General features: G+C 36.2%; 1 protein-coding gene across 15 annotated transcripts in view; it reads right to left on the bottom strand.

The window, feature by feature from the left end:
- Window positions 1-22,765, bottom strand: part of BIRC6 (baculoviral IAP repeat containing 6) — a 246,461-nt gene that overhangs the window by 50,561 nt on the left and 173,135 nt on the right. For all 15 annotated transcript variants that reach the window (XR_004352692.1, XM_032652164.1, XM_032652166.1 and 12 more), the window contains 3 exons: window positions 21,612-21,829; window positions 19,221-19,385; window positions 18,168-18,336 (listed from right to left, as the gene is read on the bottom strand). Coding sequence is in view for 14 of the 15 variants with exons in the window: in XM_032652164.1 (XP_032508055.1) it covers window positions 18,168-18,336; window positions 19,221-19,385; window positions 21,612-21,829 (552 nt within the window). In the remaining variant the exon portion in view is untranslated. The remainder of the gene's footprint in view (window positions 1-18,167; window positions 18,337-19,220; window positions 19,386-21,611; window positions 21,830-22,765) is intronic.

Here is a 22,765-nt window from a genome sequence, read left to right as displayed (position 1 = left end):
AGGGAGAGCTAATTTTTGCTCTCTTTTTTAAGATATGCACTTTTAAACTAACATGTATGGGTGGTCAGCGAACAAGAGGAGTCAGTAAATGTAACAAACTCTTAATGAAATACAAACGAGTACAAAATACACCAAGTGTTTCAATCCTGAATTCCTTAATCCTATGTTTGGCCATGCAGAACTTCATCAGAAAACTTTAGGTGTTTTTCCACACAGCACACTTCATCATTAATACAGGATTAAATGTGACCAGTCTGACAAAGAAGAGCAGGGGCATGACACTGTTATGCAACTCCATGTCTGCAAGGGTGGCTTGCAGCAACTTCTTCACTCGGCAAATGCCAAGTGCACGTTCAATGTTACTGCTTACCACCAACCAAGTAAAGACACTATCCTTTGGATCCTCAGATGAACCTGTTTGCTGAATTATGCAAAGCTTGAAAACTACCTTGGAAGTATCATCAACAACTACAGATACAGGTGTGTGACACTACTGTATAATTATTTCAGTAAGAGAAATTTTCGAATTTGAAAGTAGTTACTAGTACTAGGTAAAATAATAAAATTCTCATCTTCTGTATTTGAAACATTTCAATGGGGAAAAGGATATTCAAATGGCTGGAAAAAAACAGAATAGTTTAAAGGTTGATAAGAAATTTATAAGAAATAATCAAAAAGATTAGTCATTTTTTCCATGAAACACATGATCCAGCATGTATAAAAGCTAAAAATAATTCTAAGAAAAAATGTAAAACATTTACTGCTTGGCTGACTACTGGCAGAAGCTCATCAATTCTTACCAAACAGTTACAGTGAAATTCACCACAGATTACTAATGGAAAAGACACACCCCTTCTGGAGAACTGAAAACATTTGCCATGTTCAATAAAGAAGTTTGTCCAGGTTTTTTGTTCACTTCCTTTTCTCTGAGTGTAAACAGAAGTTCTCCACAAAGAGAAAAGGTTCATTCATCACTACTGTGGACTAAAGCAGGATAACTGGGAATACTTTATTCCTGATGCAATGTAGGGTAAGGAACACTTCTCTTTTAATTATTTTAGAACTTGGACATTTATAGAAAATATTTTATAAAAACTATAAATGGAGTATAAGCTTTAAAAATTGTGAATCATTATTTTGTATACCTGTAATTTATATAATATCATACATCAACTATACTTCAAAAAAATAATCTCAGATCTTTAGTAACTTCATTATTTTAGGCTAAAATATGTGGTGATTATACATATTAGGTATAAACTGTAATTCACATTAAATACATCAGCTTAGTTAAATATACATAAAAGACTTTAAAAATGTATTTATAGCTACTAAATATACACCCAGAATATATAAATGGCAGTATCTGTGTGCCTTTTCATTATATTTTCTATTATTCTACCCAACTGTTAAAATGATAATAGATTATTTGAAGTTCTACTAAAATGCCTCTATTTTCTATCATGTTCCACCACCTTCAACAGAGTAAAACAGAACTGCAGGCTGAAAAATAATGCAACAAAAGCAAGTACAATAAATTTATTTCCTATTTCTCTGTATAGTTCAAAGATACCTTTCCCAAGGATTTGTTTCACAGTCAACTTTCTTCTTCTCTAGACCAAGAGATTTTTGGGGAAAATGGGTACTCCTGTCATCACTACAACAGAAGATGTAAAGCAGCAAGAAGAGAAAGAAGAAAATGAAGAATCTGTCTTCACCATGTTAGGCATTATTGGGATAGTACTTAACTTCTTGGTAGTAGTTATTGTGTATATCTATATCACAAGCTGATAGTCTCTTTCATGGGGTTGCATTCAGGAAAAAAGCCAGCTCTAACAAAAATGATTTCTAAGAATAACCTTTAAAAGAATATTTCCAGGGCTTCCCTGGTGGCGCAGTGGTTGAGAGTCCGCCTGCCGATGCAGGGGACACGGGTTCGTGCCCCGGTCTGGGAGGATCCCACATGCCGCGGAGCGGCTGGGCCCGTGAGCCATGGCCGCTGAGCCTGCGCGTCCGGAGCCTGTCCTCCGCAACGGGAGAGGCCACAACAGTGAGAGGCCCGCGTAACGCATAAAAAAAAAAAAAAAAAAAAGAATATTTCCAGAAGATTATGACAAACATTCCAGGGCAAGTGCCTGGCTCTAAGGGCAGTAACCAGGGTAAGTGCCTTACTCTAGGCACTGCAGTGAATATATGGATAATAAAGATTTATTTCTGTATGCCAGAAAACACACAAGATCCAGTAATAGAAATAAGACACAAAAGCAACCATGCAATGGATTTTTTTCTAAAAGTACATACTGAATATATATCATTTTCATTCCAATTGCTTTTAAATTTATGTTTATTTTAAGCCTCTAATAATCTACCTAATATAGGAAAGGAAAATTTTTTCAGCATGGGAAAGAAAAGTAACAAAATCTACAGAAAAAAAAAGTTTTATTCAGTATCAATAAATGCTGAATATTCACAAAAGCACTGTCTTCCTCCGGATTTATACTTAATCTCTCAAAAGAAATGCATGCTTTATAATAATTTTTTGGTAGTTACGCATTTGTAACTATAAGATTGCATAGAAAATAAATACTACATAGAAAAAGCGTCTTGTTTTTTTCTGATGTTCTTCAGCATGTGTTGATTTTATTTCTCTGATCAATTTCAGTAATACAAAACGAGAGGCCCACCTAAAGTATAAAAACCTCAACTCAATCTAATAAAGTAATACTTGTTTATGGAATGTTCATTTGAGTGGACTCAAAAACTAATGTGAAAATTAAATAATAAATTGCTCAAATATTTATTTTCAATTAAAGAATTTATTCATCCTACTTTGCCTAACTTGAAATATAAAGTCATCCTACATTTCACGGAAATATCACATGGAAATAAAGCGATCAGAGATCCTTAAATTATTTCTCTGTAAATTAAAAATCCTTTCAAGTAACTGAATACTAAAATTTAATCCATAACTATATGCAATCAACATACCTACAACTAGCGTGGCTAGTATGCATATCTTAAAAGATAATCATGTAACAAATATATTCTGTCTGGTAAACTACCTTATTCAAAAGCCAGCTCCATTTTTCAAAGTAACAATCCAATAATTTGACTTTTACACTTATAAACCTTCCTAACGCTAAACTATTTTCTTCCCTAGCACATCAATAGTTGTAGAAATTATACTTGAACATACAGTTTTTTTTAAAAAGGCTGAAATAAACACTGGATACAGTAAAGTAAGAGAGAATTTTTTCATCTAGGATCTTAAATTCTCACTAAAATGTAACTCAACGAATAAACCAAAAACTCTTCCTTGATACTATACATTTAAAAACAAAACATGGCTCTGCAATAAAGATCTTTGCAAATGAGATTACTGAAAGGATATCTTAAGTGAGCATATATCATCAAGAATATTTGTACATTAATAAAATGTTAGTTCGAAGCTGTTTTACTGCAGAGCCATGAATTTAATATATAATTAGTAATAACTCTATCACATACAAGTGCTGTAAGGAAAACATCAATGAGTCTTACACAAATACTTCGATAAAAATAACTTCTGTATCTAAGGATTCATACACAATATTTCAATTTTTCCATTGTTTAATTTCTTGAATTTACACTTTTCAATCAAGCCTTAGCCAACAAACTGTTTTGGGGATTCATGTCAACCCTAGAATATGTTAAACTTTGGCTGAAGGTGGCAGTTAAGCCAGCCACTAGGGCAAAATAATGAAATAAACGGAAACCCTATCAAGAGGTCAAAGATTTTTGGCAGAATATCAAAGTATGAATGTTTTTTACACAAGTCAAGGCCAACTTGCTCTACTCTGCAAGAAGGATATTCTACTGGGGGCGTGATACACACACACACACACACACATCTTTTACATTTTCTCATGTAAGCCTAATTCAATGATTGTTTTAGCCAATCCCCTTTTTATGCTTTTAAAAAGTATTCTACTGGGAATTCCCGGTTGGTCCAGTGGTTAGGGCTCGGCACTTTCACTGCCACGGCGCAGGTTCAATCCCTGGTCAGGGAACTAAGATCCCATAAGCCACACTGCACAGCCACACACACAAAAAAAGTATTTCACAAATTTATCATATAAGCATCTAGTATGTGTAATACTTGACTATGTAATGGCAATATAACTAGCATAAACAAATTTGGAAACAAATATAACTCTTAATAGGCTTACAATTTAATTAATGGGAAATTATATATATATATATATGGCACAAGTCAAGTTGTTTATAGAAGAAATGAAGAGTTATAGTTCATTTGGCAGGTTGGTTAGGTGGAATTTTATTAAGAAGGTGTGTACTATAAACAGACTACAATGTGAGAAGTGAAAATATAAACAATAGATACACTGGCAACTAACAGGAAGAGAAGGACCTCTACTTTGGGTAAACAAGGAAGGTATCTTTAAAAGGTTCCAGATATTTTACCCATACAAATCTATACAAATCAAATCAACTGGAGACCAGATAATTTTTAATTTAAGCAACCTCTCTCTCCCTTATAAAATTTATGCAACATAATCATTTAAGAGACAGAGTAATGTATTCCATACCAAAGACATTTCAAAATAGAATACCTTTGACAAACAGGAAAATTCTAGATAAAAGAAACTAATATTTATTGATGAGTACTTATGTGTGCCAGATACTCTGAGTGGCCACAAACATGCTCAAAATTTTGGTACTCTGTACTCTTTTACCAAGAATGAAACAGCAGACAGGATCTTGTTTTTGACCCATATGCAGAAATAAAATACATTAAATGCAGGCAAGTGTTTCAGATTTTATTTGTACTACTCAGCTAATTTTTAAGAAAACCGGGGCCATATTATAACACAGTTTGGAATTAAAACCCAAGTGACCTGCAACTTTACTTAGCAGAAGAATCTTGTAAAATCTTCACCCATTTCTTTTTTTTTTTAACTTTATGAGTTTTATTACATGATTTTCATGGTTGCCTTAGATTTTTTTTTTTTTTACCCTTCCCCCTCCCCATAGCCTAAAGTCCATTCTCTAGTAAGTCTGTGTCGTTATTCCTGTTTCACCCCTAGGTTTTTCATGACATTTTTTTCCCTTAAATTCCATATATATGTGTTAGCATACGGTATTTGTCTCTCTCTTTCTGACTTACTTTACTCTGTATGACAGACTCTAGGTCTATCCACCTCATTACAAATAGCTCAATTTCGTTTCTTTTTATGGCTGAGTAATATTCCATTGTATATATGTGCCACATCTTCTTTTTTTTTTAAACATCTTTATTGGGGTATAATTGCTTTACAATGGTGTGTTAGTTTCTGCTTTATAACAAAGTGAATCAGCTATACATATACATATGTTCCCATATGTCTTCCCTCTTGCGTCTCCCTCCCTCCCACTCTCCCCATCCCACCCTTCCAGGCTGTCACAAAGCACCGAGCTAATATCCCTGTGCCTTGCGGCTGCTTCCCCCCAGCTATCTACCTTACTACGTTTGTTAGTGTGTATATGTCCATGACTCTCTCTCGCCCTGTCAAAACTCACCCTTCCCCCTCCCCATATCCTCAAGTCCGTTCTCCAGTAGGTCTGCGTCTTTATTCCTGTCTTACCCCTAGGTTCTTCATGACATTTTTTTCCCTTAAATTCCATATATATGTGTTAGCATACGGTATTTGTCTTTTTCTTTCTGACTTACTTCACTCTGTATGACAGACTCTAGGTCTATCCATCTCATTACAAATAGCTCAATTTCATTTCTTTTTAAGGCTGAGTAATATTCCATTGTGTATATGTGCCACATCTTCTTTATCCATTCATCCGATGATGGGCGCTTAGGTTGTTTCCATCTCCGGGCTATTGTAAATAGAGCTGCAATGAACATTTTGGTACATGACTCTTTTTGAATTATGGTTTTCTCAGGGTATATGCCTAGTAGTGGGATTGCTGGGTCATATGGTAGTTCTATTTGTAGTTTTTTAAGGAACCTCCATACTGTTCTCCACAGTGGCTGTATCAATTTACATTCCCACCAACAATGTAAGAGGGTTCCCTTTTCTCCACACCCTCTCCAGCATTTATTGTTTCCAGATTTTTTGATGATGGCCATTCTGACTGGTGTAAGATGATATCTCATTGTAGTTTTGATTTGCATTTCTCTAATGATTAGTGATGTTGAGCATTCTTTCATGTGTTTGTTGGCAGTCTGTATATCTTCTTTGGAGAAACGTCTATTTAGGTCTTCGGCCCATTTTTGGATTGGGTTGTTTGTTTTTTTGTTATTAAGCTGCATGAGCTGCTTATAAATTTCGGAGATTAATCCTTTGTCAGTTGCTTCATTTGCAAATATTTTCTCCCATTCTGAGGGTTGTCTTTTGGTCTTGTTTATGGTTTCCTTTGCTGCGCAAAAGCTTTTAGGTTTCATTAGGTCCCATTTGTTTATTTTTGTTTTTATTTCCATTTCTCTAGGAGGTGGGTCAAAAAGGACCTTGATGTGATTTATGTCATAGAGTGTCCTGCCTATGTTTTCTTCTAAGAGTTTGATCGTTTCTGGCCTTACATTTAGGTCTTAATCCATTTTGAGCTTATTTTTTGTGTATGGTGTTAGGGAGTGATCTAATCTCATACTTTTACATGTAGCTGTCCAGTTTTCCCAGCACCACTTATTGAAGAGGCTGTCCTTTCTCAACTGTACATTCCTGCCTCCTTTATCAAAGATAAGGTGACCGTATGTGCGTGGGTTTATCTCTGGGCTTTCTATCCTGTTCCATTGATCTATATTTCTGTTTTTGTGCCAGTACCAAACTGTCTTGATTACGGTAGCTTTGTAGTATAGTCTGAAGTCAGAAAGCTTGATTCCTCCAGTTCCGTTTTTCGTTCTCAAGATTGCTTTGGCTATTCGGGGTCATTTGTGCTTCCAAACAAATTGTGCAATTTTTTCTTCTAGTTCTGTGAAAAATGCCAGTGGTAGTTTGATAGGGATTGCAATGAATCTGTAGATTGCATTGGGTAGTAGAGTCATTTTCACAATGTAGATTCTTCCAATCCAAGAACATGGTATATCTCTCCATGTATTTGTATCATCTTTAATTTCTTTCATCAGTGTCTTATAATTTTCTGCATACAGGTCTTTTGTCTCCTTAGGTAGGTTTATTCCTAGATATTTTATTCTTTTTGTTGCAATGGTAAATGGGAGTGTTTTCTTGATTTTACTTTCAGATTTTTCATCCTTAGTGTATAGGAATGCCAGAGATTTCTGTGCATTAATTTTGTATCCTGCTACTTTACCAAATTCATTGATTAGCTCTAGTAGTTTTCTGGTAGCATCTTTAGGATTCTCTATGTATAGTATCATGTCATCTGCAAAGAGTGACAGCTTTACTTCTCCTTTTCCAATTCGGATTCCTTTTATTTCCTTTTCTTCTCTGATTGCTGTGGCTAAAACTTCCAAAACTATGTTGAATAAGAGTGCTGAGAGGGGGCAACCTCGTCTTGTTCCTGATCTTAGTGGAAATGCTTTCAGTTTTTCACCATTGAAGACGATGTTGGCTGTGCGTTTGTCATATATGGCCTTTATTATGTTGAGGAAAGTTCCCTCTATGCCTACTTTCTGCAGGGTTATCATAAATGGGTGTTGAATTTTGTCAAAAGCTTTCTCTGCATCTATTGAGATGATCATATGGTTTTTCTCCTTCAATTTGTTAATATGGTGTATCACACTGATTGATTTGCGTATATTGAAGAATCTTTGCATTCCTGGAATAAACCCCACTTGATCATGGTGCATGATCCATGTAATGTGCTGTTGGATTCTGTTTGCTAGTATTTTGTTGAGGATTTTTGCATCTATGTTTATCAGTGATATTGGCCTGTAGTTTTCTTTCTTTGTGACATCCTTGTCTGGTTTTGGTATCAGGGTGATGGTGGCCTCGTAGAATGAGTTGGGGAGTGTTCCTCCCTCTGCTGTATTTTGGAAGAGTTTGAGAAGGACAGGTGATAGCTCTTCTCTAAGTGTTTGATAGAATTCGCCTGTGAAGCCACCTGGTCCTGGGCTTTTGCTTGTTGGAAGATTTTTAATCACAGTTTCAGTTTCAGTGCTTGTGATTGGTCTCTTCATATTTTCTATTTCTTCCTGATTCAGTCTTGGCAGGTTGTGCCTTTCTAAGAGTTTGTCCATTTCTTCCAGGTTGTCCATTTTATTGGCATAGAGTTGCCTGTAATAATCTCTCATGATCTTTTGTATTTCTGCAGTGTCAGTTGTTACTTCTCCTTTTTCATTTCTAATTTTATTGATTTCAGTCTTCTCCCTTTTTTTCTTGATGAGTCTGGCTAATGGTTTATCAATTTTGTTTATCCTTTCAAAGAACCAGCTTTTAGTTTTATTGATCTTTGCTATCGTTTCCTTCATTTCTTTTTCATTTATTTCTGATCTGACTTTTATGATTTCTTTCCTTCTGCTAACTTTGGGGTTTTTTTTTGTTCTTCTTTCTCTAATTGCTTTAGGTGCAAGGTTAGGTTGTTTATTCAAGATGTTTCCTGTTTCTTAAGGTAGGATTGTATTGCTATAAACTTCCCTCTTTTAACTGCTTTTGCTGCATCCCATAGATTTTGAGTCGTCGTGTCTCCATTGTCATTTGTTTCTAGGTATTTTTTGATTTCCTCTTTGATTTCTTCAGTGATTACTGCGTTATTAAGTAGTGTATTGTTTAGCCTCCATGTGTTTGTATTTTTTACAGATCTTTTCCTGTAATTGATATATAGTCTCATAGCGTTGTGGTCGGAAAAGATACTTGATACAATTTCAATTTTCTTAAATTTACCAAGGCTTGATTTGTGACCCAAGATATGATCTATCCTAGAGAATGTTCCATGAGCACTTGAGAAAAATGTGTATTCTGTTGTTTTTGGATGGAATGTCCTATAAATATCAATTAAGTCCGTCTTGTTTAATGTATCATTTAAAGCTTGTGTTTCCTTATTTATTTTCATTTTGGATGATCTGTCCATGGGTGAAAGTGGGGTGTTAAAGTCCCCTACTATGAATGTGTTACTGTCAATTTCCCCTTTTATGGCTGTTAGTATTTGCCTTATGTATTGAGGTGCTCCTATGTTGGGGACATAAATATTTACAATTGTTATATCTTCTTCTTGGATCGATCCCTTGATCATTATGTAGTGTCCTTCTTTGTCTCTTCTAGTAGTCTTTATTTTAAAGTCTATTTTGTCTGATATGAATATTGCTACTCCAGCTTTCTTTTGGTTTCCATTTGCATGAAATACGTTTTTCCATCCCCTTACTTTCAGTCTGTATGTGTCTCTAGGTCTGAAGTGAGTCTCTTGTAGACAGCAAATATATGCGTCTTGTTTTTGTATCCATTCAGCCAATCTGTGTCTTTTGGTGGAGGCATTTAATCCATTTACATTTAAGGTAATTATTGATATGTATGTTCCCATTCCCATTTTCTTAACTGTTTTCGGTTCGTTATTGTAGGTCTTTTCCTTCTCTTGTGTTTCTTGCCTAGAGAAGTTCCTTTAGCAGTTGTTGTAGAGCTGGTTTGGTGGTGCTGAACTCTCTCAGCTTTTGCTTGTCTGTAAAGGTTTTAATTTCTCTATCAAATCTGAATGAGATCCTTGCTGGGTAGAGTAATCTTGGTTGCAGGTTTTTCTCCTTCAACGCTTTCAATATGTCCTGCCACTCCCTTCCGGCTTGCAGAGTTTCTGCTGAAAGATCAGCTGTTAACCTTATGGGGATTCCCTTGTGTGTTATTTGTTGTTTTTCCCTTGCTGCTTTTAATATGCTTTCTTTGTATTTAATTTTTGACAGTTTGATTAATATGTGTCTTGGCGTATTTCTCCTTGGATTTATCCTTTATGGGACTCTCTGTGCTTCCTGGACTTGATTAACTATTTCCTTTCCCATATTAGGGAAGTTTTCAACTATAATCTCTTCAAATATTTTCTCAGTCCCTTTCTTTTTCTCTTCTTTTTCTGGAACCCCTATAATTCGAATGTTGGTGCATTTAACGTTGTCCCAGAGGTCTCTGAAACTGTCCTCAGTTCTTTTCATTCTTTTTTCTTTATTCTGCTCTGCATTAGTTATTTCCACTATTTTATCTTCCAGGTCACTTATCTGTTCTTCTGCCTCAGTTATTCTGCTATTGGTCCCATCTAGAGTATTTTTAATTTCATTTATTGTGTTGTTCATCATTGCTTGTTTCATCTTTAGTTCTTCTAGGTCCTTGTTAAATGTTTCTTGCATTTTGTCTATTCTACGTCCAAGATTTTGGATCATCTTTACTATCATTATTCTCAATTCTTTTTCAGGTAGACTGCCTATTTCCTCTTCATTTGTTAGGTCTGGTGGGTTTTTATCTTGCTCCTTCATCTGCTGTGTGTTTTTCTGTCTTCTCATTTGCTTATCTTACTGTGTTTGGGGTCTCCTTTTTGCAGGCTGAAGGTTCGTAGTTCCCGTTGATTTTAGAGTCTGTCCCCAGTGGCTAAGGTTGGTTCAGTGGGTTGTGTAGGCTTCCTGGTGGAGGGTACTAGTGCCTGTGTTCTGGTGGATGAGGCTGGATCTTGTCTTTCTGGTAGGCAGGTCCACGTCTGGTGGTGTGTTTTGGGGTGTCTATAGACTTACTATGATTTTGGGCAGCCTCTCTGCTAATGGGTGGGGTTGTGTTCCTGTCTTGCTAGTTGTTTGGCATAGGATGTCCAACACTGTAGCTTGCTGGTCGTTGAGTGAAGCTGGGTGCTGGCGTTGAGATGGAGATCTCTGGGAGATTTTCGCCGTTTGATATTATGTGCAGCTGGGAGGCCTCTTGTGGACCAGTGTCCTGAAGTTGGCTCTTCCACCTCAGAGGCACAGCACTAACTCCTGCCTGCAGCACCAAGAGACTTTCATCCACACGGCTCCTTAATTTGGGATGATTTGTTGTCTATTCATGTATTCCACAGATGCAGGGTACGTCAAGTTGATTGTGGAGCTTTAATCCGCTGCTTCTGAGGCTGCTGGGAGAGATTTTCCTTTCTCTTCTTTGTTCTCACAGCTCCCAAGGGCTCAGCTTTGGATTTGGCCCCGCCTGTGCATGTAGGTCATCGGAGGGCGTCTGTTCTTTGCTCAGACAGGACGGGGTTAAAGGAGCCACTGATTCGGAGGCTCTGGCTCACTCAGGCCGGGGGTAGGGAGTGTCACGGAGTGCGGGGCGGGCCTGCGGCAGCAGAGGCCAACATGATGTCGCCAGCCTGAGGGGCGCCGTGCGTTCTCCCAGGGGACTTGTCCCTGGATCCCGGGACCCTAGCAGTGGAGGGCTGCACAGGCTCCCTGGAAGGGGGGTGTGGATTGTGACCTGTGTTCGCACACAGGCTTCTTGGTGTCGGCAGCAGCGGCCTTAGCGTCTCATGTCTGTCTCTAGGGTCCGCACTTTTAGCTGCGGCTCGCACCCGTCTCTGGAGCTCCTTTAAGCGGCGTTCTTAATCCCCTCTCCTCGTGCACCAGGAAATAAAGAGGGAAGAAAAAGTCTCTTGCCTCTTCGGCAGGTCCAGACTTTTCCCCGGACTCCCTCCCGGCTAGCCGCAGTGCACTAACGCCCTGCAGGCTGTGTTCATGCCGCCAACCCCAGTCCTCTTCCGGCGCTCCGACTGAAGCCGGAGCCTCAGCTCCCATCCCCGCCAGCCCCGGCAGGAATCTTCACCCATTTCTGACAGACTCATTATTAAAGCAGTGTAAAGAAATGGCAATAAAATACAATGTAACTCAAAAGTTTCAAATGAACTATTACCAAGAAAACCGTAAATAAGGATATGATGTTAAGAACTATGTGTTATGACAGCTCAATAATTTCTACTTATTTGTTTCTCAGGCAATGTGTATCAACAAAACAAGCAAAATAACTATTTTCGTAAATGATAAAGTAATATATTTTCTACTGATAAACCACTATATTTTCATGTAACAGTACTAATATAACTTGTAAGCCCTCTACAAACAACAGGTCCTCCTGAATTTGCTGCCCTGAGGCCTGAAAAGATAGCAACGGTTCCAACTCTACGTTTACTCTGAAGGATCTTTTTAGTAATAACTTTTGGATTTAAAGAATGTGGTCATATTTAAGACATTTGCCATAACAACAAAATTAACTTTATTCTCTCATAAAATTAAACTTAAATACTGAATTTTTGAGGAATATAACCTAAGATATATTCCAAAGATATATTGGATTTTAACCCAAAATCCATTTTCCTGAGGAAAATCAGGTTGTATAAGAAAGCTTGCATTAATGGCTTTTGTCCCATTATAGCTAGTTACAGAACTACCATACCAATATTATAAAAATGAGGAAATTTTAATACTAGTGTATACTATCACTTAGCTAAGACAACCAAGCCAAATTAGTAGATACTTTATAATGTTCTCAATAAAAAAAAGTTTTGTGCTTATTCTCCTTTCTTCCTTCCTTTAACATATCACATTTATTCATTTCTCTCTTCCATAGTGAAAAAATCCATTTATATCTTTTTTAAAATTTGAAAATATGTGAGCTTAGTAATGGCCACATGACAGCTAAACAGTAAAACATGGGCAACTGAATAAATTTCTCTGGATTTCATTTGCTGTTTCCTAATCTGACACTATGAAACACGCACTAAAAAGGTAGAGATTTTATAACACTTTGATAAAGAGTTTCCAGCATGCTCTACTATATTAATGGCAAGTAATTTAGTTGTGCTCAGTGGTGCTGTTTTCTGAAGACAGGAACATGTCATTTTCCAAAACAGAAATGAGAATGATAAGGGTGAGAGACTCTAAAGTAACATTTTACCTGCTAATTCTCACATTCATACAGTTTTACAAAGTATTTCTAGCAATGAAATGAGATCGCCATCTAGTGGCCAGTGGGGTAACTGACGGCTTACTCAATAGCGTGTATGTAACTGACAGCAGCCTGGGGAAAAACGATCCTTGTTCACAACGCAGCTTTCAAAATAACATGGCTGTGACAAAGGAACTGAGAATGTTGGGAGAGAGAAATTAAAATGAGCACATCCTTCATATGAATATTCTCCTATCTACCTAAGAAATCTCATGAAAATAACTACTTTCTTCCTTTTAAGACTTTTATCATTCCTTTTAAAAATGATACTAGAGATAAAAATAGCCTAATACAAACATATAAATCACTTATTTGTTTCAGTTACCTACCTTGAAGCTGTGGCTTCAAATTCACTGTTTTATACACAGAGTTACCTTAATGAGCATTGTTCGCCTCAAGTCTCACTCATTCACTACTTGTGCTGTGTGCACCCTTTGTTTCTATGGAAAAAAAGGCTCCTAAAAAGCAATTAAGTGGTCAAAGCAACACCTCAAAGGCTAAGAGGGAACATAAAGTGCTATCTCTTGACGAGAAAATAAAAATCTTAGATCATTTAAAAAGTGGCGTGTTGCCTGCCAAAGTGGACTGGTAAGGCTGATAAGAATAAACTGAACGTTCATAAAATAAAACGGAAAGAAGTCAAAATTTGTGGAAGTGTTAGTGCTGTCCTTACAATGGCAAAAATGGTTTCTCTGGTTCGTGATAAAGTGCCTGCAAAGACTGAGAAAGCATCAAGTTTGTGACTAGAGGACATGTCACAGAAGCATATCCCCGTTGAAGGCAAAACAATGTGTGAAAAAGCACTTGGCCTCTATGAGCACTACTGTGAGGGGGTTGAGGAGAGCTGAGGAGAGGAAGTTCAAGGCTAGTAAAGGATGGTTGGCTAGCTACGGAAAGTGCCACAGTCTTAAGAACTTAAAGAGCACAAGAGAATCGGCATTCCCAGAAGAGCGCAAGAAACTCACAGAAGAGAAAGGCTATCTTCTAGAGAAAGTCTTCAACTGTGATGAAACAGGCTTGTTCGGGAATAAGATGTCCAATCATACCTACAACCATCAAGCAGGCCGCGGGGCCTCTAGGCCTGGAAAGATAGCTTTACTGGTGCTGTGTGACAACACAGCAGGTCACATGATCAAGCTAGGCCTCATCTATGAAGCAAACAATCCCCAGGCCCTTGAAAACAAAAATTGCCTGCCCGTGTGTTGGCAATGCAACAAGAAAGCTTGAGTGACAGCCATCTTGTTGAGATGGTTCCACCAGTGCTTCATTCCTGAAGTGAAGAAATACCTCAAAGAGAAGGGGCTGCCAATAAGGTCCTCCTCACAATGCTCCCAGCCATCCCCAATGTCTCTGCTTTGCCAACAAGGACATGGAAGTGATGTTCCTGCCTCTTAACACTACCTCACTACCACAGCCACTTGACCAATGGATCATCAAGTGCATTATTGAGGTGACTTACACCCACTTCACCTTCAGGAGGATCCCTGCTGCCCTTGATACTAACCTTGACTTCAGCATCATGGATTTATGGAAGAGCTTCACAACTATAGATGAAACTGTCCTTATTGCAGAGGCTGCAGATGCCCTAAAGCCCAAGACCGTTAATGCATGTTGGAAGCCATTATGGAGTGGGGTAGTCAGTGATTACCCATTATTGATGCAGAAGTCAGGAGTATCTTGAATGTTGCAAGTGAAGCTGGTGGAGAAGACTTCACTGATATGATGTGAGGACAACAAGGAACACACAGAAGAACACAGAGAAACCTTTCCCAACAAGGAACTCAAAGATCTACTGAAATCCTTGACAGACGATGATGATGATGATGATGATGATGATGACGATGATGATGATGATGATGCAGCAGCAGCAGAGGCAGGGCTATCAATGCGGACACTTGAAAAATTTGCAGCCATTTTTCAAAAGGTGGAATTGTTAAAGGATATGATCCTGAGTACATCCTCCAATGGAATGAAGCCTCTGTGTCACCCGAGGGATAACAACATAAGTACAACCACTGCAAGATTTGTTTGATGATGCAAAGAAAAAAAGAAACAGCTTACAACAATGTTTCTAACTAAAGCACCTGCAATTGTGAAGCCTTGATCTTCAATACTTCAAGACCCTCAGCTCTCAACCTCCACACATCAAGACATCATTATTATTGGACCTCCTCCAAAGTATCAACATATGCAATTAGAAGCTGGTTCTTCCAACACAGATGTCCTGTCAGTAGGTTCAAGTTAGCCTGATGTCTCACTGCTTACCTACATGCTACACATCTGTCGCCTCACCATAGGCATAAGACAGCAATCATCATCACATGACGGTTAACAAAAGAGAAGAACCAGGGTTTTGGTGAGTGTTAACAGTGTGTGTGAGAAAAAGAATAAATTTATATTTTCTCTATTTATAACTATATTTTCTATATGTACTTATATTTTAAACATTCTATGTATTTCTCTTTCATTAAATGAAAGCCGTCTGTATGTGCTGAAAGGAAGAAAATATTATGTTGTTGCTGGTGTGTACTATGTAGTTAGGTCTATGATGAGTGTCTCCGTACTGAACCTGTAGACTTTTTTCTTGTCATTATTCCTTAAACAATACAGCATAACAACTATTTATGTAACATTTACATTGTGTTAGGTATTATAAGTAATCTAGAGTTGATTTAGAGCATACGGGAGGATGTGCAGAGCTTATATGCAAACATTATGCCATTTGATATAAGTGACTTGAGCTCCTGTGGATTTTAGTTTTGGTGGAGGGTCCTGGAACCAATCTCCCAAGGGTTAACTATATTTTACTACAGCTCTCGAAAGAGCTTATTACATTAGGCTTGTGTTTTTGCATATCATCTGCTAGCAATGTAAGCAAACCATTGAATATAACATCTCACACGAAATTATTAGCACTGCTCTCACACTTAAAAACCAACTTGCTGGGTATGCTATAAAATAGCCTGTATTCTGTAAAAATGTCAATATCATGAAAGACAAAGAAAAGTTGGGAACTTTTCTGGATTAAAGGAGAACAAAGATATGACAATTACATGAAGTAATAGATTCTGTATTGGATGCTCTACCTTATCCCAACCCCTCAAATGGCCAAAAATAATACTCTACAGACCAGTGACAAAACTGGAAAATGGACTTAACACTAATTTTATAAAATAAGAATTTTACTAAGTTCCGAGAAGACTGACTAGATAATTTGTTCAGATTTTAAAATGTCACTTTAAAAATTAGCGTTTTAACCAAAATTGATAATTTATATAAGTAGCATATTTACTAATATATTAAGTTACATTTTCTTGAAATACATCTATAACTCATATTTAGAATATTCTAAATGGGCATACTTAAATAATATACCTTGTTCTTTAAAAACTATGGATTGAATATATCCCAAGTTCCAAAAAATTTTTTCTGATAAATGAAAACATCATTTAAGAGGTGTTCTGCCAATTATCTGACCTACTTATCTTAACTAAGTTAATTATTTTATATTAATTTACCTTAACTTAAAATCTTATTTCAAAATAATTTTTGTAATGTGGTTACAAAACGTGGTTCAAATATAAATGTGGTTCAAATATAAATCTATCAATTAAAATTATACCACTATCAATTAAAATTAAAATTATACCACTGGACAAAGTACCAGATTCAAGCATATAAATCTCAACCTTGGGCAAAGAAATGTCTTTACTCTGGGAAAATAATCACAAAGGAAAGGCAAACGTTAAATTTCTAAAGTAGTTCCAAGATAGACTATCTTAAGTCTCTGCAATTCCATATATTTACCAGAATCAAGGCTTATTTATTAAAATACACACTTAACAGAAAGTGCACCTACTTGAATAGACTATTTTAAACAGTAAAAGTAAGTAATACCAGATTTCCTTTTTGATTCTGAACCATAAAGATAAAAGCTCAGTGTTACACAAGGACTGAATTTCCGAACAAGACAAAATTAAAAATTTCTGAGAGGTCATATAGTTTGAAAGTAAAAGGATTAATAATATTTTAACAATGTGGAAGGAAGTAAAGAGAAACCTTATCTTACTCTGTTCAATTTTTCTAAACGATTTAATATTAAATTGTGGCACTGATCTGAAATACTTAAGTGTTTACAGCTCCAAATATTTTACTTAATCAAAAAATGTATTGTGCATTTGACATCTATTTTTTCAAAAAGACAAATCTGATGGATCAAACAGGTCAATCTAAAAAAGAAAATCAATTACATAACACCTCAATATTTTTATGAAAAAGTTTGAGGTAGGCTGGGAAATGGTGTGTTTGGAAGCACAATAAACTTTTCCAAGTGGAGAATATGGGCAGTAATCCCTTTTCAAATACAAGTACATTTTCCATCCATCCAATTGCATTTGAACTGCTACCACAAATCAAAATAAACTACTTCAAGATTCATTTCCATTGCTTTCCTTACCTATTCTTCCTTAATAATATAATTAAATGTGTAAGTGTTTATTTTCTTGAGTAAGAATATGAATAAAAGCAGAGATAAGAAGCAGAGCAAATATTTTAAATTTTAAAATGAATAAATAAAATTAAAGGTCCTGGCTAAAAGGAAATGTTAACTGTTTGTTTTTCTTGGCAATACTTGTATGTCACTGGGTGTCTAAATAAAACATAAACTTTCTATTCTTATTTAGGAAAAGAATACATTTCTTGGAAGATAATTCCACAACCAAGAAAATAATAAACTAGTTTCAATCAATAATCAATTGTATATTGACAAAGTAAGTAACTATGGTACTTTTATTACTGAATTTGTAAAAACTAATACTTATTGTCAAGTATCTATGGACTTGAATAATTCATCTATCTGCCTTTCTTCAAATAACTACTGTCTGAAATTCTAATATTTGAGACAAACATTAAAAGCACATAGAAATTCAATTAATCGTATTCAGATAAGAATATTGTCATGAAACTGCTAGCCTTTGCCCTATCATTTTCAGTTACAGGTTATTAAAAGAAAAAAATGTATTTTCACAGTTGAAAACAAAGGGATAATGAAAACTTTTATTTATGTTATAGATGACTACATAGTAACAAATTAGGGGCCCCCTAAAACAACTGTTTCTCAAATAACTTTTAAGAAATAAATCCATCAAACTCACACCTATATATATTAGTGAAGGATAATTTCAAATATTCCAATTGAACCTTATTATTTAAACTGATAATGATAAAATAAGTAAACAAAAGTAATCATCCACTAAGATATTTCAAAGGACTAGTTACAGTGTGATTTACCTGAGTCATTTCGTAGATAAGATGACATGGCTGGGATGAGGCAGGACTGACTGAGAAGCTCTAGAAGAACAGATGGAAGGGCATTGCTGTTCTGTCCTCTACTCTCGTGAGATGACTGAGCTTCTCCATTTACAGCACCACTTGCAGGATTTATATAACTTGCAAGAACCTAAAAATAAAAATTGTTGGATTTAAATTGCATTCTAGCTTTGTAGTTTAAAAGCCCATATTTTATGTTAGTCAATCTGAATACCAAGAGAATGTATTTTCAACTCAATCAATGCCTCATACTACATGTTTTTAAAATGACGTTTTTTCTTTAGATTTTCAAAAGAGGGTATGCTTCGCATGATGATGTAGTGTATGACCAGACATACAGAAGCAATCCACCTAAGAACATGAACTTAAAAGCTTAGTAGCAACTCTGAGATTATTTATTTCATTGAATAGATTCAGTTTATAGTTTGAGGGTGATGGAATCTTAGAATTTTATATAAGAATAAGCTTAGCATCCTAGAACTGCAAAAATTATGTTCAAAGACTTCACCAATGCTCTTTAAAAAAAAATGGACAACTAATTTTAGTCAATTAGTTGATCCAGGAACAAAAGCTAAACTTTAAGAACGTACTCTTCTCATTTCTGTGGTACTGAAGACTTTATAAGCTAGTTCACCTTGCCCAGTTCTAGAAAACTTATAGAAAAATGTGAGAAACAAAGATATAAAAAATAGATTTTTTTAAAGAGTCCAGATATAGCACTTTAGATGAGAAGTTGACCAGAAGAAAGTAGACATGGCACATTCCAGTTATTTGATAATTTCATCTTTGTCACTTTCCTCTCAGTGAAGAAGCTAACTAAGAGGGAAGAATTTAGAGTTACAAGTAGGGAAGAGAAATCTCTGTCCAGTATCTTAAGTGTACCGAGAGCAAGGAGTACAATGGGCTGTATAAAAGTAGCTTAGGATGAGATGGATAGTCAGCAACACTTGAAAATCAATACAACAACAAAAAATTTAACTATTATCACTGACAATATCAACTTTGCAAATATACCTGCAGAAGACAGGTAACATGTTCCTCTTCCAGCCTCTGTTTAGTTAAGGCTTGTTCCACATCCCATCCAGAAGCTGTAGAGCCTGTTCCAAAGCCAGTCCCTTTGGCCCAATAGAGCTGCTGTTCTTCTGTTGATGTAGGGTTGTGAGAGCTTGATACTGGTGGCTTATAACAAAAAATAAAAATGCATTACTATTTGGTTTCATTTATCGTCAAAAATTTATCAGTAGAAATTTAAATGTTTAGCTGCTATGGAAAACAGTTTGGCACTCCTTAAAAAATTAGACAAAGAAAGACAATGTGACCCAGCAATTCCACTCCTAGGTATACATCCAAAGACATAAAAACTGATACTCAAACAAATATGTTACTCTTATATTCATAGCAAGACCATTCACAATAGCCAAAGGGTCAGCCCAAAAGCCCACCAATGGCTGAATGGATAAACAAACTGGTTTATACATACAATGGAATATTATTCAGCCATAAGGAATAACGAAGTTCTGATACATGTTACCTGGATGAAACTCAAAAACATTATGCTAAGTCAAAGAAGACAGACACAAAGGTAACATGTTGTATGATTCCATTTATATGAAATATCCAAAGTAGGTAAATAAACAGAGACAGAATGCAAAGTACAGCTGTCAAGGGTTAGGGGAAGGGAAAAATGGGGAACAAATGCTTATATTTAAGAATAGATAAATGGGGACTTCCCTGGTGGTGCAGTGGTTAAGAATCCACCTGCCAATGCAGGGGACATGGGTTCGAGCCCTGGTCCGGGAAGATCCCACATGCCGTGGAGCAACTAAGCCCATGGGCCACAACTACTGAAGCCCACGCGCCTAGAGCCCGTGCTCCACAACAAGAGAAGCCACCGCAACGAGAAGCCCACGCACCGCTACGAAGAGTAGTCCCCACGCCTTGCAACTAGAGAAAGCCTGCCCGCAGCAACAAAGACCCAACGCAGACAAAAATAAAAATTAATTATTTTTTAAAAAGGATAAATGAAACTTTAACAATGTTTCCCAGGAATAGGTAGGTCAAAGCATTTTAGGGCCTAAAGAGTCAATAACTCAAAATTAAACAGAGAAAACAGTGAAAGGAATAGGGATATGAGCCAGATCTTTTAGGATGAATCTATAATGGTGTCATATGTTTTCAATTAAAGGAAACTTCAACTGAGTAATGTAGACTGGCTCACCACTGTTTTGCCATTGCTAAAGAAGCTAAGAAATCTAATAATCACCTGTCAGTTTACATAAAGCATGCTTATTTAATTTTAGAACTAAATTAAACTTTGAATACATTGAAGTTTTTGTCATAAAAACTCTTAAGAGTGATTACTCCTTTGTTATCTTGAAGTGTTTTTGAAGTATCAAACTAAGATTAAATCAGAAAACCATATATATTTGAAGATTTTATTCAAAGTTTGTCGAGATTTCCAGTTAAAGATGGATTTGTTTGGAGACTGGCTAATATCAGAATCACTGAAATTATTTTCCTAAATTAAGGGTTGAACAAGGACTATTTTTCCTTATAATTTATCTTCTTCCTTCTTATTTGGTGTCATTTCCTAAAACAGTCTCTGTTAGGTGATGCCTTGATATTTTTTCCATTGAGCTATTGTTCACTGTATTCCTTCTTTTTTATTTTTGCCACGGTCAAAAAAAAAATGTTAATGAAATGCCGTATTTTCTACTCTGTGAGAGGTAAACATGGACAGATGCTTCAGTTTATTAAAGTCTAATCAATAATTGTCTTTCTAAAAAGTTTTATATATTTTATGAGCTGTCTTACACATCTTTTCCAGATTTATTTATAGATCTTTTCTTTTTCTTTTGGCCGTGCCGCCCAAAGGATGTGGGATATAGTTCCCCAACCAGGGATTGAACCCGTGGCCCCTGCATTGGAAGCACAGAGTCTTAACCACTGGACCCCCAAAGGAAGTCCGACATTTTCTATTTTTGATACTATTCTAAAAGACATCTTTAAAAAGCTCATTTGGGACTTTATTGGTGGCGCAGTGGTTAAGAAACCACCTGCCAATGCAGGAGACCCAGGTTCAGTCTCTGGTCCGGGAAGATCCCACATGCGGCGGAGCAACTAAGCCTGTGTGCCACAACTACTGAGCCTGCGCTCTAGAGCCCGTGAGCCACAACTACTGAGCTTACGTGCCACAGCTACTGAAGCCCACGCACCTAGAGCCTGTGCTCCACAACAAGAGTAGCCACCACGATGAGAAGCCCATGCACCAAACGGAAGAGTAGCTGCCGCTCCCCTCAACTAAAGAAAGCCAACACGCAGCAACGAAGACCCAACACAGCCAAAAATAGATATAAATAAAATGACACCTTCTTTAAAAAAAAAAACAACAACAACTGAACCTACCTCTGTTTGATTGAGGCTAGAGTTTGGAACTCGTGGGGCATGGTGGCTCAGAGCAGAGAGACAGACAAGTATGAGGTGTAGTGCTCCAATTTCCAATGCCATCCTCCGCAGAAGCACACCATCATCAGTCGTCAAAGGTGTAGTGCTAAACAAGCTACGAAGGACATGGAAAGGAAGGGTTGGGAGCACATTGGCTGATGGAGATTGCAGGATATGACCTAGATTAAAAGGAGAAGAGAACTCAAAATTAAAAATATTTAAAAACACAATAAGGAACAACACACAAGCTCACAAATTTATAATGGCAATGTAATATAAAATTATATCATTATACTTATTAGAAAGTAACCACAAAATAATATCAGAAATAGTGATATCTTAATCTTTAATAATAAAGTGTCTAGAAAAGCTCAGTAAGAAGACATCAGATACATAAACTCCAAAAGAAAGTTGAAATATACTCATATGATATTAGTTACAGACTGTCAAAATTATTATAATCTAGAATTTAAGCAAAAACTAACAACTAAAAAAGAAGCATTAAAAGTTTCTTACAAGAGTATGAAAGTAACTGCTTGCCTTGGAAGTAGTTTCAACCATGAATGCAAGAGTGTAACAATTTTGTTTTGTTTGCAATAAAGTTTTGTACTATGTTCTAGCTAGGGAAGAGCCTTAAATATAAAAAAAGAAACAAACACCCATTCCTAAATGAATGGGAGATGAGACTACTGTAAAAGGGTATGTCAGAATTATGCTTTTTTAATAAACATTCATTGTATATTCACTAGAAATAGTTTGAAATGACCTAAAGACAATTCTTTTTCCTTTTCAGTTTAGTGTTACACCTACTATCTCATAATAGAGTCCTAAAATACTGTGGTTCTTATCCCTCTAGGTACTTAAAAAATCAGATAAAGCAATTAGAAATTCCCGATCTATTAAAATAAGTATATACAATTTATATATGAAACCAAACAAGCAGGACTTATTTAGTATATAGACACTGTAATTTAATAACAATCATTACAAAAACATTTAAAATTATGTCAACATTTTTGAAGAATTCCATCAATATGAAAATACAAAAGAAAAAGTCCATGCAATGAATATTCAACAGCTTCAGAGTTATAGGATTCACGAATAAATTCATATAA

The sequence above is a fragment of the Phocoena sinus genome, chromosome 13, assembly GCF_008692025.1.
Source record: "Phocoena sinus isolate mPhoSin1 chromosome 13, mPhoSin1.pri, whole genome shotgun sequence".
NCBI lineage: Eukaryota > Metazoa > Chordata > Mammalia > Artiodactyla > Phocoenidae > Phocoena > Phocoena sinus.
This window is presented reverse-complemented; position numbering and strand designations above follow the sequence as displayed.